Genomic DNA, 16,149 nt, shown 5'->3' with positions numbered 1-16,149 from the left:
CACTGCAACATATTTTTTTGCCATCACGCGGCAGCCACCCATGTGAATGGCTGATAATACTCTTTGGATGTGTGATAACCTCAGGGAAACAAACCTTTGTTCTTTGCAAAGATGCAAGCTTAGGACATAGTAGATGACTAAGCTATTCCATAGTGTATAAAAGATGGGAATAGATGCAGGGAGGACAGAAGCCAAGGACCCATGAGTAGGGGACGCTCTCTCATAGTGTAGTTCCCAGGGGCTCTCTGTCTTCCGCTGCCCGCTTCTCCAGCTGATGTCCAGACAGATGATGTGTTAAGGAAGGCTCCTACATATGGGATGGGTTCTCTGTCTTCCGCTGCCCGCTTCTCCAGCTGATGTCCAGACAGATGATGTGTTAAGGAAGGCTCCTACAGATGGGATGGGTTCTCTGTCTTCCGCTGCCCGCTTCTCCAGCTGATGTCCAGACAGATGATGTGTAAAGGAAGGCTCCTACATATGGGATGGGTTCTCTGTCTTCCGCTGCCCGCTTCTCCAGCTGATGTCCAGACAGATGATGTGTTAAGGAAGGCTCCTACAGATGGGATGGGTTCTCTGTCTTCCGCTGCCCGCTTCTCCAGCTGATGTCCAGACAGATGATGTGTTAAGGAAGGCTCCTACAGATGGGATGGGTTCTCTGTCCTCCGCTGCTTCTTCCTCCAGTTGATGTTCCCAGACAGAAGATGTGTTTGTGATGTAAGCCTATTCATGTGCAATATGAATGTGTTGATGTATATCCCTTGGTGATATCATTACTTAACCTTTGCATAAGAAATATTGTAAAAGTGTATGCCATATCACCTATTTCATGTATCTTAGTTAAATTATCACTTATTTTATACAGTTTTGCTCAATTATCATCTTATTAAAACCTTTCAAATTGGCAAAACAATTATACAAGAATATTTATTGTCGGATGTCTTACAAAAAGCACAAATAATGAAATTTTATTATTGAGCCCCCGGATGCGAGTCATTGGCAGCAGCTGGAGCCGGATGGCGGAGGGCGCAGCAGGGTCTTACGTTATGGCGTACTGCAGGTACAGGTAGTCTCTATGGCTAGTAGTCCTGGACGTATGAGGGTCTCAGGTGGTGCTGAGCGCGGGTCCTGCGTACACACATTCCCGGGAATGATGGGGAGACGTCCCTTCTTCTCACCTGGAATATATAACCGACATGGCCATCAGAAGAAGCTCTGTAACCCTCTCTCCTAAATCCCTCCAACACAAGAGATGAGCGTGGCTCACAGCTACCAATGAAAGTGCAGGCTTAATCCCTTCGGAGCAGAACTCTGATGGCAGAGCCATCATGCTGATCTTTAGTTAATGCGTGAAACTAAAACAGCATTTGTGAAGTATTTCTTGCAGACCTATGACCACACGGTGCGCTGGGGAGGAGGGACAAGCCATGGATACAATACAGGACGGAGGGTTCTTTTAGACAAGCTGATACAAGCGAGTGATGTCACCGCTAACCTGTTCGCAGCCGATATACACAGCAGATCATCGTTGGTTTTTCAACCATAAGGCTGCGTTCCCACGAACGTATATCGTCTCGGTTTTCACGCCGAGCCGATATACGTTGTCCTCGTGTGCAGGGGGAAGGAGGATGGAAGAGCCAGGAGCAGGAACTGAGCTCCCGCCCCCTCTCTGCCTCCTCTCCGCCCCTCTGCACTATTTGCAATGAAAGGAGGTGGGGTGGGGGCGGGGCTAGGCTCCGAGAATTAGCCCCGCCCCCGCCTCTTCCCATTTTAAATAGTGCAGAGGGGCGGAGAGGAGGCAGAGAGGGGGCGGGAGCTCAGTTCCTGCTCCTTGCTCTTCACCCCCCCCCCCCCTGCACACGAGGACAACGTATATCGGCTTGGCGTGAAAACCAAGCCGATATACGTTCGTGGGAATGCACCCTAAATCAGTAAGATGCTCTATAAGTGATGAGAACAACTGAACGAGCGCTGATTAAACCGACCGAACAATTAGCGAACAGGAAGATGACGATCACTCGTTAGTGTATGAGGATGGGAAGGTGACGATCAGCTGTAGTGTATGGGTACGGAAAGGTGATGTGCGGTCGTTAGTGTATGAGGACAGGAGGGTGATGATCACTCAGTGTATGAAAACGGGAAGGTGACAATCATTCGTTAGTGTATGGGTACGGAAAGGTGACATTCAGGTGTTAGTGTATGAGGACGGGAAGGTGACGATCACTCAGTGTATGAGGATGGGAAGGTGACGTTCACTCATTAGGGTATGAGGACGGGAAGGTGACGATCACTCGTTAGTACATGTGGACGGGAAGGTGACGTTCACTCGTTAGTACATGTGGACGGGAAGGTGACGATCGCTCGTTAGTGTATGAGGATGGGAAGGTGACGATCGCTCATTAGTGTATGAGGACGAGAAGGTTACAATCACTCATTAGTGTATGAGGACAGGAAGACGACGAGCGGTCGTTAGTATATGAGGACGGAAAGGTGATGTTCAGTCATTAGTGTATGAGAACATGAAGGTGACGATTGCTAATTAGTGTATGGGTATGGAAGAAGACGTTCGGTCGTTACCGTATGAAGACAGGAAGGTGACGTTCGGTCGTTAGTTTATGAGGACCGGAAGGTGGCGATCGCTCGTTAGTGTATGAGGACAGGAAGGTGACAATCACTCATTAGTGTATGAGGACGGAAAGGTGACAATCAGTCGTTAGTGTGCGTTAGGACAGGAAGGTGCCGATCGCTTTTTAGCGTATGAAGATGGGAAGGTGACGATCGCTTGTTAGTGTATAAGGACAGGAAGGTGATGATTACTCATTAGTGTATAAGGACGGTAAGGTGACAATCATTCATTAGTGTATAAGGACGGTAAGGTGAAGATCGGTCATCAGTGTATGAGGACCGGAAGGTGACATTCGTTCGTTGGTGTATGAGGATGGGAAGGTGACGATCACTCAGTGTATGAGGATGGAAAGGTGACGATCACTCATTAGTGTTTGAGGACGGAAAGATGACGATCAGTCGTTAGTGTATGAGGACGGGAAGATGACGTTCGCTTGTTAGTGTATGGGGAGGGGAAGGTGACGATCACTCATTAGTGTATGAGGACGGGAAGATGACGATCACTCATTAGTGTTTGAGGACGGAAAGATGATGATCGGTTGTTAGTGTATGAGGACGGGAAGATGACGATCGGTCGTTAGTGTAGGAGGACGGGAAGGTGATGATCGGTAGTTAGTGTAGGAGGACGGGAAGGTGGCAATTGCTCGTTAGTGTATGAGAACAGGAAGGTGACGTTCGGTCGTTAGTGTATGAGGACAAAAAGGTGACGATCACTCATTAGTGCATGAGGATGGAAAGGTGACGATCGATCACTCATTAGTGTATGACTTTGGAAAGGCGACGATCACTCATTAGTGTATGAGGACGTGAAGGTGACGATCACTCATTAGTGTATGTATCCATCTGTAGATAAGTGTCCTTCTGTATGGTTGAATGTTCTGAGCCTCCTCTGCAGCCACGCACTACAATCATTAACCATTTTGATGTAGTACTGCCTCGGTTTGTCACTGCTGGGCCATCATACACCATCCCACCTGTGTTTCTCAGGTCGTATTTACTGGGGCAAGTGCGAATCTTGTCCTGCGATATCGCACATCAGCCCTCGATTTCTATGGGGGGGGGGGGGGGCAATGTGTTTTTGTGTGAAAATTGCAGGTTAATTCAGTAGAAAAAAAATTATATCCTGCACTGCCAAAAGGGTTAATGCTCACAAACAATACAGAAGCCTGAAGGAAACGGTGCATGTTGGTCTGAGCAGGGAATGGAAAACTTAGAATGCCCCCTAGTATGAATGACAAGAAAGACAAGATCATTATATAAGAAGGGTTCCTTCACACGATATATGGATTTGCACACACCTCAGCACTATATTTTTGCAGAATGAACGATACATTGCTGCGCCAATATTTTTCCTGCCTGCATGGTATCCTTCTTTGCATGCGGCAAACAAGACGCACCAATTGAACTTGTTAGGCAGTTCCAGATGTGTTTTTTCCCAGCATATTATGCATCTCCTTGCATATTGCTCACATATTTGCACACACCCTCATTGACGTCTATGGGGACCTTTGAGGTGCAAATGCGTGTGCAAAATTTGGAAATGTGAACACCCCTATTTAAGTGAATGGGCTCTATTTCCTGAGCATTGAGCACGCAAATTTGCTCTTGCAAATATGTCAGAGTGAAGGAGCCTGAAATGGGATGTGTCCAGGTTATGGACAACTCTACAGTGGACACATTGTATGAAAATTTATGATTCTGCTCAACATGTAGAGCGCATCAAGTTTATTACATACCGTGACATAGTGGACTGTCGCATCGTAGATGAGCTGCACAAATCCCACGCTTTCTACAGTGAAACATAAAATCATTTCTAGGCTTAGAATGAAAGTCTCATACTTCACTAGAATATTCCAAGAACATAGTAAATAATGAGTATATTCAAATACTAAACATTGCTGAACATATAAATCATGACACCACTGTGTGCAAGGTCTAGGCAAGGCTATAGAGAAGCTTCTCCTCTTACAGAACTGGATGGCGTATACGTCCTCAAAACGTTTGGGGTTGATGCAGGATTATATCAGATAAAGGTAGGCTTGCCACCTTTGTCACAAAAAAATACCGGCCATGGTAAAAAGGGGCGTGGCTTATCACTGCATTTTCTTTCTCCTTTATCTCCTGGATCCCGTCCAGTGGCTGTGCGCAAGTACGCGATCCAGGCCAGAGTTTTGTCGCGAGTAGATGACGTTTAGTGTGATTCAAATGGCATCTACCCGCGAGAACACGCTGCAGACACTCGCATTGCATATAATCTACACATATATAATTATATGGACCAGGTTACCCCAGCATGGTTCATATCACTATATACAGGAGATATACCTCCCTCGTATATAGTGATGCTGATGTAAGGTAGATATATCCTGTATGTAATTATATGTACAGCTGGTATAACGTATACCACCTAAACATACAAGATTACATGCATACATGGTACATACCTCGTACCGCATGTACTGATCCTCCGCTTTCCTCCTCAGGTCCCGACACTGTCACTGCAGGGCCAGCTGGACATCCATCCTGACCCCCACACATCGCACACACAGCTCCGCTACATCCATCCTGATCCCCAGACATCACACACAACCCCGCTACATACATCCTAATCCCCACACATCACACACACACAGCTCCGCTACATCCATCCTGATCCCCAGACATCACACAGCCCCGCTACATCCATCCTGATGCCCAGACATCACACACAATGCCACTACATCCATCCTGATCCCCAGACATCACACACACAACTCCACTACATCCACCCTGATCCTCAGACATCACACACACAGCTCCGCTACATCCATACTGATCCCCAGACATCACACAACCCCGCTACATCCATCCTAATCCCCAGACATCACACACACAGCTCCGCTACATCCATCCTGATCCCCAGACATCACACACACAATGCCACTACATCCATCCTCATCCCTAGACATCTCACACACACACACAACTCCACTACATCCACTCTGATCCTCAGACATCACACACTCAGCTCCGCTACATCCATCCTGACCCCCACACATCACACACACACAACCCCGCTACATCCATCCTAATCCCCAGACATCACACACACAGCTCCGCTACAACCATCCTGATGCCAAAACATCACACACACACACAACACCACTACATCCATCCTGATCCTCAGATGTCACACACACAACTCCACCACATCCATCCTGATCCTCAGACATCACACACACAGCTCCGTTACATCCATCCTGATCCGCAGACATCACACACACACACAACGCCACTACATCCATCCTGATCCCCACACATCACACACAATCCCGCTACATCCATCCTAATCCCCACACATCACACACACAGCTCCGCTACATCCATCCTGATCCCCAGATATCACACACGCAACGCCGCTACATCCATCCTGATCCCCCCTCACATTACACACAACGCCGCTACATCCATCCTGATCTCCAGACATCACACACAACCCCGCTACATCCATCCTAATCCCCAGACATCACACACACAGCTCCGCTACATCCATCCTGATCCCCAGACATCACACACACAATGCCACTACATCCATCCTGATCCCCAGACATCACACACACACACAACTCCACTACATCCACCCTGATCCTCAGACATCACACACACAGCTCCGCTACATCCATCCTGACCCCCACACATTACACACACACACAACCCCGCTACATCCATCCTAATCCCCAGACATCACACACACAGCTCCGCTACAACCATCCTGATCCCAAGACATCACACACAACACCACTACATCCATCCTGATCCTCAGACGTCACACACACAACTCCGCTACATCCATCCTGATCCTCAGACATCACACACACAGCTCCGTTACATCCATCCTGATCCCCAGACATCACACACACACACAACGCCACTACATCCATCCTGATCCCCACACATCACACACAATCCCGCTACATCCATCCTAATCCCCACACATCACACACACAGCTCCGCTACATCCATCCTGATCCCCAGACATCACACACACAACGCCGCTACATCCATCCTGATCCCCCCTCACATTACACACAACGCCGCTACATCCATCCTGATCTCCAGACATCACACACAACCCCGCTACATCCATCCTAATCCCCAGACATCACACACACAGCTCCGCTACATCCATCCTGATCCCCAGACATCACACACACAATGCCACTACATCCATCCTGATCCCCAGACATCACACACACACAACTCCACTACATCCACCCTGATCCTCAGACATCACACACACAGCTCCGCTACATCCATCCTGACCCCCACACATTACACACACACACAACCCCGCTACATCCATCCTAATCCCCAGACATCACACACACAGCTCCGTTACATCCATCCTGATCCCCAGACATCACACACACACACAACCCCGCTACATCCATCCTAATCCCCAGACATCACACACACAGCTCCGCTACATCCATCCTGATCCCCAGACATCACACACACAATGCCACTACATCCATCCTGATCCCCAGACATCACACACACACACACAACTCCACTACATCCACCCTGATCCTCAGACATCACACACTCAGCTCGGCTACATCCATCCTGACCCCCACACATCACACACACAACCCCGCTACATCCATCCTAATCCCCAGACATCACACACACAGCTCCGCTACAACCATCCTGATGCCAAAACATCACACACACACACAACACCACTACATCCATCCTGATCCTCAGATGTCACACACACAGCTCCGTTACATCCATCCTGATCCGCAGACATCACACACACACACAACGCCACTACATCCATCCTGATCCCCACACATCACACACAATCCCGCTACATCCATCCTAATCCCCACACATCACACACACAGCTCCGCTACATCCATCCTGATCCCCAGACATCACACACGCAACGCCGCTACATCCATCCTGATCCCCCCTCACATTACACACAACGCCGCTACATCCATCCTGATCTCCAGACATCACACACAACCCCGCTACATCCATCCTAATCCCCAGACATCACACACACAGCTCCGCTACATCCATCCTGATCCCCAGACATCACACACACAATGCCACTACATCCATCCTGATCCCCAGACATCACACACACACACAACTCCACTACATCCACCCTGATCCTCAGACATCACACACACAGCTCCGCTACATCCATCCTGACCCCCACACATTACACACACACACAACCCCGCTACATCCATCCTAATCCCCAGACATCACACACACAGCTCCGCTACAACCATCCTGATCCCAAGACATCACACACAACACCACTACATCCATCCTGATCCTCAGACGTCACACACACAACTCCACCACATCCATCCTGATCCTCAGACATCACACACACAGCTCCGTTACATCCATCCTGATCCCCAGACATCACACACACACACAACGCCACTACATCCATCCCTATCCCCACACATCACACACAATCCCGCTACATCCATCCTAATCCCCACACATCACACACACAGCTCCGCTACATCCATCCTGATCCCCAGACATCACACACACAACGCCGCTACATCCATCCTGATCCCCCCTCACATTACACACAACGCCGCTACATCCATCCTGATCTCCAGACATCACCCAACCCCGCTACATCCATCCTAATCCCCAGACATCACACACACAGCTCCGCTACATCCATCCTGATCCCCAGACATCACACACACAAAGCCACTACATCCATCCTGATCCCCAGACATCACACACACACACACAACTCCACTACATCCACCCTGATCCTCAGACATCACACACACAGCTCCGCTACATCCATCCTGACCCCCACACATTACACACACACACACAACCCCGCTACATCCATCCTAATCCCCAGACATCACACACACAGCTCCGCTACAACCATCCTGATCCCAAGACATCACACACACACACAACACCACTACATCCATCCTGATCCTCAGACGTCACACACACAACTCCACCACATCCATCCTGATCCTCAGACATCACACACACAGCTCCGTTACATCCATCCTGATCCCCAGACATCACACACACACAACGCCACTACATCCATCCTGATCCCCACACATCACACACAATCCTGCTACATCCATCCTAATCCCCACACATCACACACACAGCTCCGCTACATCCATCCTGATCCCCAGACATCACACACACAATGCCACTACATCCATCCTGATCCCCAGACATCACACACAATCCTGCTACATCCATCCTAATCCCCACACATCACACACACAGCTCCGCTACATCCATCCTGATCCCCAGACATCACACACACAACCCCGCTACATCCATCCTGATCCCCAGACATCACACACACAATGCCACTACATCCATCCTGATCCCCAGACATCACACACACACACACACAACTCCACTACATCCACCCTGATCCTCAGACATCACACACTCAGCTCCGCTACATCCATCCTGACCCCCACACATCACACACACACACAACCCCGCTACATCCATCCTAATCCCCAGACATCACACACACAGCTCCGCTACAACCATCCTGATGCCAAAACATCACACACACACACAACACCACTACATCCATCCTGATCCTCAGATGTCACACACACAACTCCACCACATCCATCCTGATCCTCAGACATCACACACACAGCTCCGTTACATCCATCCTGATCCGCAGACATCACACACACACACACAACGCCACTACATCCATCCTGATCCCCACACATCACACACAATCCCGCTACATCCATCCTAATCCCCACACATCACACACACAGCTCCGCTACATCCATCCTGATCCCCAGACATCACACACGCAACGCCGCTACATCCATCCTGATCCCCCCTCACATTACACACAACGCCGCTACATCCATCCTGATCTCCAGACATCACACACAACCCCGCTACATCCATCCTAATCCCCAGACATAACACACACAGCTCCGCTACATCCATCCTGATCCCCAGACATCACACACACAATGCCACTACATCCATCCTGATCCCCAGACATCACACACACACACAACTCCACTACATCCACCCTGATCCTCAGACATCACACACACAGCTCCGCTACATCCATCCTGACCCCCACACATTACACACACACACAACCCCGCTACATCCATCCTAATCCCCAGACATCACACACACAGCTCCGCTACAACCATCCTGATCCCAAGACATCACACACAACACCACTACATCCATCCTGATCCTCAGACGTCACACACACAACTCCACCACATCCATCCTGATCCTCAGACATCACACACACAGCTCCGTTACATCCATCCTGATCCCCAGACATCACACACACACACAACGCCACTACATCCATCCTGATCCCCACACATCACACACAATCCCGCTACATCCATCCTAATCCCCACACATCACACACACAGCTCCGCTACATCCATCCTGATCCCCAGACATCACACACACAACGCCGCTACATCCATCCTGATCCCCCCTCACATTACACACAACGCCGCTACATCCATCCTGATCTCCAGACATCACACACAACCCCGCTACATCCATCCTGATCCCCAGACATCACACACACAGCTCCGCTACATCCATCCTGATCCCCAGACATCACACACACAATGCCACTACATCCATCCTGATCCCCAGACATCACACACACACAACTCCACTACATCCACCCTGATCCTCAGACATCACACACACAGCTCCGCTACATCCATCCTGACCCCCACACATTACACACACACACAACCCCGCTACATCCATCCTAATCCCCAGACATCACACACACAGCTCCGCTACAACCATCCTGATCCCAAGACATCACACACACACACAACACCACTACATCCATCCTGATCCTCAGACGTCACACACACAACTCCACCACATCCATCCTGATCCTCAGACATCACACACACAGCTCCGTTACATCCATCCTGATCCCCAGACATCACACACACACACAACGCCACTACATCCATCCTGATCCCCACACATCACACACAATCCCGCTACATCCATCCTAATCCCCACACATCACACACACAGCTCCGCTACATCCATCCTGATCCCCAGACATCACACACACAACGCCGCTACAACCATCCTGATCCCCCCTCACATTACACACAACGCCGCTACATCCATCCTGATCCCCAGACATCACACATAAAACTCAACTATATCCACACTGATCCTCAGACATCACACACACAGCTCCGCTATATGCATCCTGACCCCCACACATCACACACACACACAACCCCGCTACATCCATCCTAATCCCCAGACATCACACACACACAGCTCCGCTACAACCATCCTGATCCCCAGACATCACACACACACACAACGCCGCTACATCCATCCTGATACCCAGACATCACACATACAACTCCACTACATCCACCCTGATCCTCAGACATCACACACACAGCTCCGCTATATCCATCCTGACCCCCACACATCACACACACACACAACCCCGCTACATCCATCCTAATCCCCAGACATCACACACACAGCTCCGCTATATCCATCCTGATCCCCAGACATCACACACACAACACCCCTACATCCATCCTGATCCCCAGGCATCACACACACAACGCCACTCCATCCATCCTGATCCCCAGACATCACACACACACAACTCCACTGCATCCATCCTGATCCCCAGACATCACACACACACACACAACTCCACTACATCCACCCTGATCCTCAGACATCACACACACACAACCCCGCTACAGTCATCCTGATCCCCACACATCACACACACACACAACCCCGCTATATCCATCCTGATCCCCACACATCACACACACACACAACCCCGCTACATCCATCCTGATCCCCACACATAACACACACACAACCCCGCTACATCCATCCTGATCCCCACACATCACACAACTACAACCCGGCTACATCCATCCTGATCCCCACACATCACACACACACAACCCCGCTACATCCATCCCTATCCCCAGACATCACACACACAACGCCGCTACATCCATCCTGATCCCCAGACATCACATACACAGCTCTGCTACATCCATCCTGATCCCCAGACATCACACACAGAACACCACTCCATCCATCCTGATCCCCAGACATCACACACAACTCCACTACATCCATCCTGATCTTCAGACATCACACACACAGCTCTGCTACATCCATCCTGATCCCCAGACATCACATACACACACAACTCCACTACATCCATCCTGATCCCCACACATCACATACACACACAAATTCACTCCATCCATCCTGATCCCCACACATCATACACACACACACACACACACACACAACTCTGCTACATCCATCCTAATCCCAAGACATCAAATACACAGCTCCACTACATCCATCCTGATCCTCAGACATCTCACACCCAGCTCAGCTACATCCAACCTGACACCCACACATCACACACAGCTTTACTACATCCATCCTGACACCCACACATTACACACACAGCTCCACTACATCCATCCTGATCCCCACACATGACACACACAGCTCTGCTACATCATCCTGACCCCCACACAAAGCTCCACACAACTCCACTCACTCCCTCCCTCCATCCAGACCCCCACAGCTCCAAGATACACACACACACAATCTTACATTTACTGAGCTACCCGTGGTCCTGTGATCCCTGACTCCTCCCACACATGATGTGACATCATCGGAGGTCCTGGAAGCTGCCGGCTCTCAGGTCTGTGTTTCCCCTGTGATTTCAGGACTGCCGGAAGAGGGTTAACCGGCGCTAGGGGGCAGTGCAGGCTCTGAAAATACAAGCCTGTAACAGGGCCCGTAAAAAGAATACCGGCACCGGCCTGACAGCAAAAATACCGGCCAGACCCAGCAACCCTAGATATAGGACTATTGTTATTCACGCATGTGCATTCTTGTTAGTTTAATAAATCAGGAATATAATGTAAAGTTTATAAAGTTTGATCATTACGTACCATGACACACTCGATAGGTATGCTGCAGCTGAACTGAACAAATCCCACCACTACCTAAAGTGAAACAAAGTCACATATGGTTTTATATAAGGATTCTCCAGGCTTCATATTCCAATATCACTGGAATGTTCCAAGACTCTGCAAATAAGGAACATCTTCAAATACTGAAGAACAGATGGACTGATAAACAAAAATATGATTGTGTGGAAGGTCCTGACAAGGCTGTAGAGAAGCTTCTATACAGAAATGGATAGAGCACAGGTCTTTGAGAAGGTTGGGCTTGCAGAATTTTACCAAAGATAGAATGTTTATCATCTCATGTGCTTTCTTGTTAGCTGGATAAATAAGGAATATAATGTAAAGTTTCATTATTACGTACCATGACACACTGGATGGCCAGGCTCCAGCTGGACTGAATAAATCCCACCACTACCTAAAGTGAAACAAATTTACATCATCACCAAAGATAGAATGTTTATTATCTATGTGCCTTCTTGTTACCTGGATGAATAAGGTATATAAGGTAAAGCATGACATCACTATGTGTAAGGCCCCGGGCAAGGGTATAGAGAAGCCTCGCCTCTTACAGAACTGGATGGAGTAGAAGTTTGGGTTTGATGCAGGATTATATCAGACATAGGACTTTTGTTATTCACTCATGTGCATTCTTGATAGTTGAATAAATCAGGAATATAATGTAAAGTTTGATAATTACGTACCATGACACACTGGATGACCATGGCGCAACTGGACTGAACAAATCCCACCACTACCTAAAGTGAAACAAAGTTACATCTGGTTTTATATCAGGATTCTCAGACTTTATATTCCAACATCACTAGAATGTTCTAAAACACTGCAAATAAGGAACATCTTCAAATACTAAAAAACTGATGGACTGATAAACCAAAACATGATTGTGTGGAAGGTCCTGGCAAGGCTGTAGAGAAGCTTCTAATACAGAAATGGATAAAGCACAGGTCTTTGAGAAGGTTGGGCTTGCAGGATTTTACCAAAGATAGAATGTTTATTATTAGAGATGAGCGAGCACCAAAATGCTCGGGTGCTCGTTACTCGAGTCGAACTTTCAGTGATGCTTGAGAGTTCGTTTCGAGTAACGAACCCCATTGAAGTCAATGGACGACCCGAGCATTTTTGTATATCGCCGATGCTCACTAAGGTTTTCATTTGTGAAAATCTGGGCAATTCAAGAAAGTGATGGGAACGACACAGCAACGGATAGGGCAGGCGAGGGGCTACATGTTGGGCTGCCTCTCAAGTTCCCAGGCCCCACTATTAAGCCACAATAGTGGCAAGAGTGAGACCCCCCCCCCCCCCCGCACTGTCAGCATAAAGATCGTTCTCCTCTGCCATAGCTGTAACAGCTGTGGCAGAGAAGAACGATGTTAGCCCATTGAATTCAATGGAGCCGGCAATACAGCTGGCTCCATTGAAAGCAATGGGCTGCCGGCGAGCGCGGGATGAATTGTCGGGAAGGGCTTAAATATATAAGCCCTTTCCTGCAATTCATCCAGAAATGTGTAAAAATGAAAAAAAAATATACTCACCTTGTCCCGGCAGAACGATGTTAGCCTATTGAATTCAATGGAGCCGGCAATACAGCCGGCTCCATTAAAAGCAATGGGCTGCCGGCGATCGCGGGATGAATTGTCGGGAAGGGGTTAAATATATAATCCCTTCCCTGCAATTCATCCAGAAATGTGTAAAAATAAAAAATATATATATACTCACCTGGTCCCGGCAGACGGAGTTCAGCGCGGCCAGCGGCAGTCCTCCTGAACTGCTCTGAACAGCTGTGAGTAGTATGAATTTATGAATGGGTGAGTGACTGCTGCCTCTCATCTGATTGGTCCCGCTGAGCCAATCAGAGGCAGCAGTCACACACCCATTCATAAATTCATGAATGGGTGTGTGAGTGGAATCTGCCTCTGATTGGTCAGGCTGTGACCAATTAGAGGCAGCTCATTCAGCAGGCGGGGATTTTAAATCCCCGGCTGCTAAATACTACTCACAGCTGTTCAGAGCAGTTCAGGAGGACTGCCGCTGGTCGCACTGAACTCCATCTGCCGGGACCAGGTGAGTATATATATATTTTTTTTTTTACACATTTATGGATGAATTGCAGGGAAGGGCTTATATATTTAACCCCTTCCCGACAATTCATCCCGCGATCGCCGGCAGCCCATTGCTTTTAATGGAGCCGGCTGTATTGCCGGCTCCATTGAATTCAATGGGCTAACATCGTTCTGCCGGGACAAGGTGAGTATATATATTTTTTTTTTTACACATTTCTGGATGAATTGCAGGGAAGGGCTTATATATTTAAGCCCTTCCCGACAATTCATCCCGCGCTCGCCGGCAGGCCATTGCTTTCAATGGAGCCAGCTGTACTGCTGGCTCCATTGAATTCAATGGTCAGTGCTCGTTTAATCGAGACGAGTACCGCGTGGTGCTCATCTCGAGTAACGAGCCACTCGAGCACCCTAATACTCGAACTAGCATCAAGCTCAGACGAGTATGCTCGCTCATCTCTATTTATTATCTTATGTGCTTTCTTATTAGCTGGATGAATAAGGTATATAAGGTAAAGCATGACATCACTATGTGTAAGGCCCCGGGCAAGGGTATAGAGAAGCCTCGCCTCTTACAGAACTGGATGCAGTATATGTCCTCAGGAAGTTGGGGTTTCATGCAGGATTATATCAGGTAAGACCCCATTAAGCCACAACGATTATCGCTCAAAATTCGCTCAAAAGCCGTCTTTTGAGCAATAATCGGTGTGTCTAAGCGCGGCCATCGTGCACTGTTCATGCACGATTCACTCATCGTTGTCTTTCAGATAGCTGAAAGACAGCCATGAGTCTTATCAGGACCGCTCACTGAGTTCTCAGCGGGATACCACTGATACTATTGTTTCAGCTGGTATCTCGCTCTGAGAACACAGCTGGAGTATGAAGAAGACAGCGATCCAGGTGTGTTCTGGATACATAGCAGGAGTATACAGAAGATAGCGATCCAGCTGTGTTCTGCATACCACTCGGAGCTCTCAGCTGTATACCAGCTGAGCGCTCCGAGAACACAGCAGTTCTCAGAGCGCAAAAATGCACACAATGATTATCGCTCAAAAGATTGCCTTCGTGCGAATTTTGAGTGATAATTGTTGTGTTTAAATGGGCCTTAAAGCCCTGGGCAACGATAAAGAGAAGCTTCTTCTCTTACAGAACTGGATGCAGTATATGTCCTCAAGACGTTTGGGTTTCATGCAGGATTATATCAGATATAGCACTTTTGTTATTCACTCATGTGCATTCTTGATAGTTGAATAAATCAGGAATATAATGTAAAGTTTGATTATTACGTACCATGACACACTGAATGACCATGGCGCAACTGGACTGAACAAATCCCACCACTACCTAAAGTGAAACAAAGTCACATCTAGTTTGAAACAAGGATTCTCCAGACTTCATATTCC

At 48.4% G+C, this 16,149-nt stretch overlaps 1 protein-coding gene across 1 annotated transcript in view; it reads right to left on the bottom strand.

The window, feature by feature from the left end:
• Positions 1–910: 910 nt before the first annotated feature.
• The window catches only part of LOC136577200 (uncharacterized), a 29,298-nt gene continuing 14,059 nt past the window's right edge, over positions 911–16,149 (bottom strand). Inside the window, exons 7-12 of the mRNA XM_066577000.1 lie at positions 16,037–16,090; positions 13,373–13,426; positions 13,033–13,086; positions 12,654–12,707; positions 4,359–4,411; positions 911–1,175 (exon numbers count right to left, since the gene is read on the bottom strand). Of these exons, the coding sequence (XP_066433097.1) occupies positions 1,172–1,175; positions 4,359–4,411; positions 12,654–12,707; positions 13,033–13,086; positions 13,373–13,426; positions 16,037–16,090 (273 nt within the window). The 3' untranslated portion in view covers positions 911–1,171. The remainder of the gene's footprint in view (positions 1,176–4,358; positions 4,412–12,653; positions 12,708–13,032; positions 13,087–13,372; positions 13,427–16,036; positions 16,091–16,149) is intronic.

This window comes from Eleutherodactylus coqui, chromosome 8 (genome assembly GCF_035609145.1).
Source record: "Eleutherodactylus coqui strain aEleCoq1 chromosome 8, aEleCoq1.hap1, whole genome shotgun sequence".
Lineage (NCBI taxonomy): Eukaryota > Metazoa > Chordata > Amphibia > Anura > Eleutherodactylidae > Eleutherodactylus > Eleutherodactylus coqui.
The sequence above is the reverse complement of the archived record's forward strand: the minus strand, read 5'-3'. Positions and strand labels throughout refer to the sequence as shown.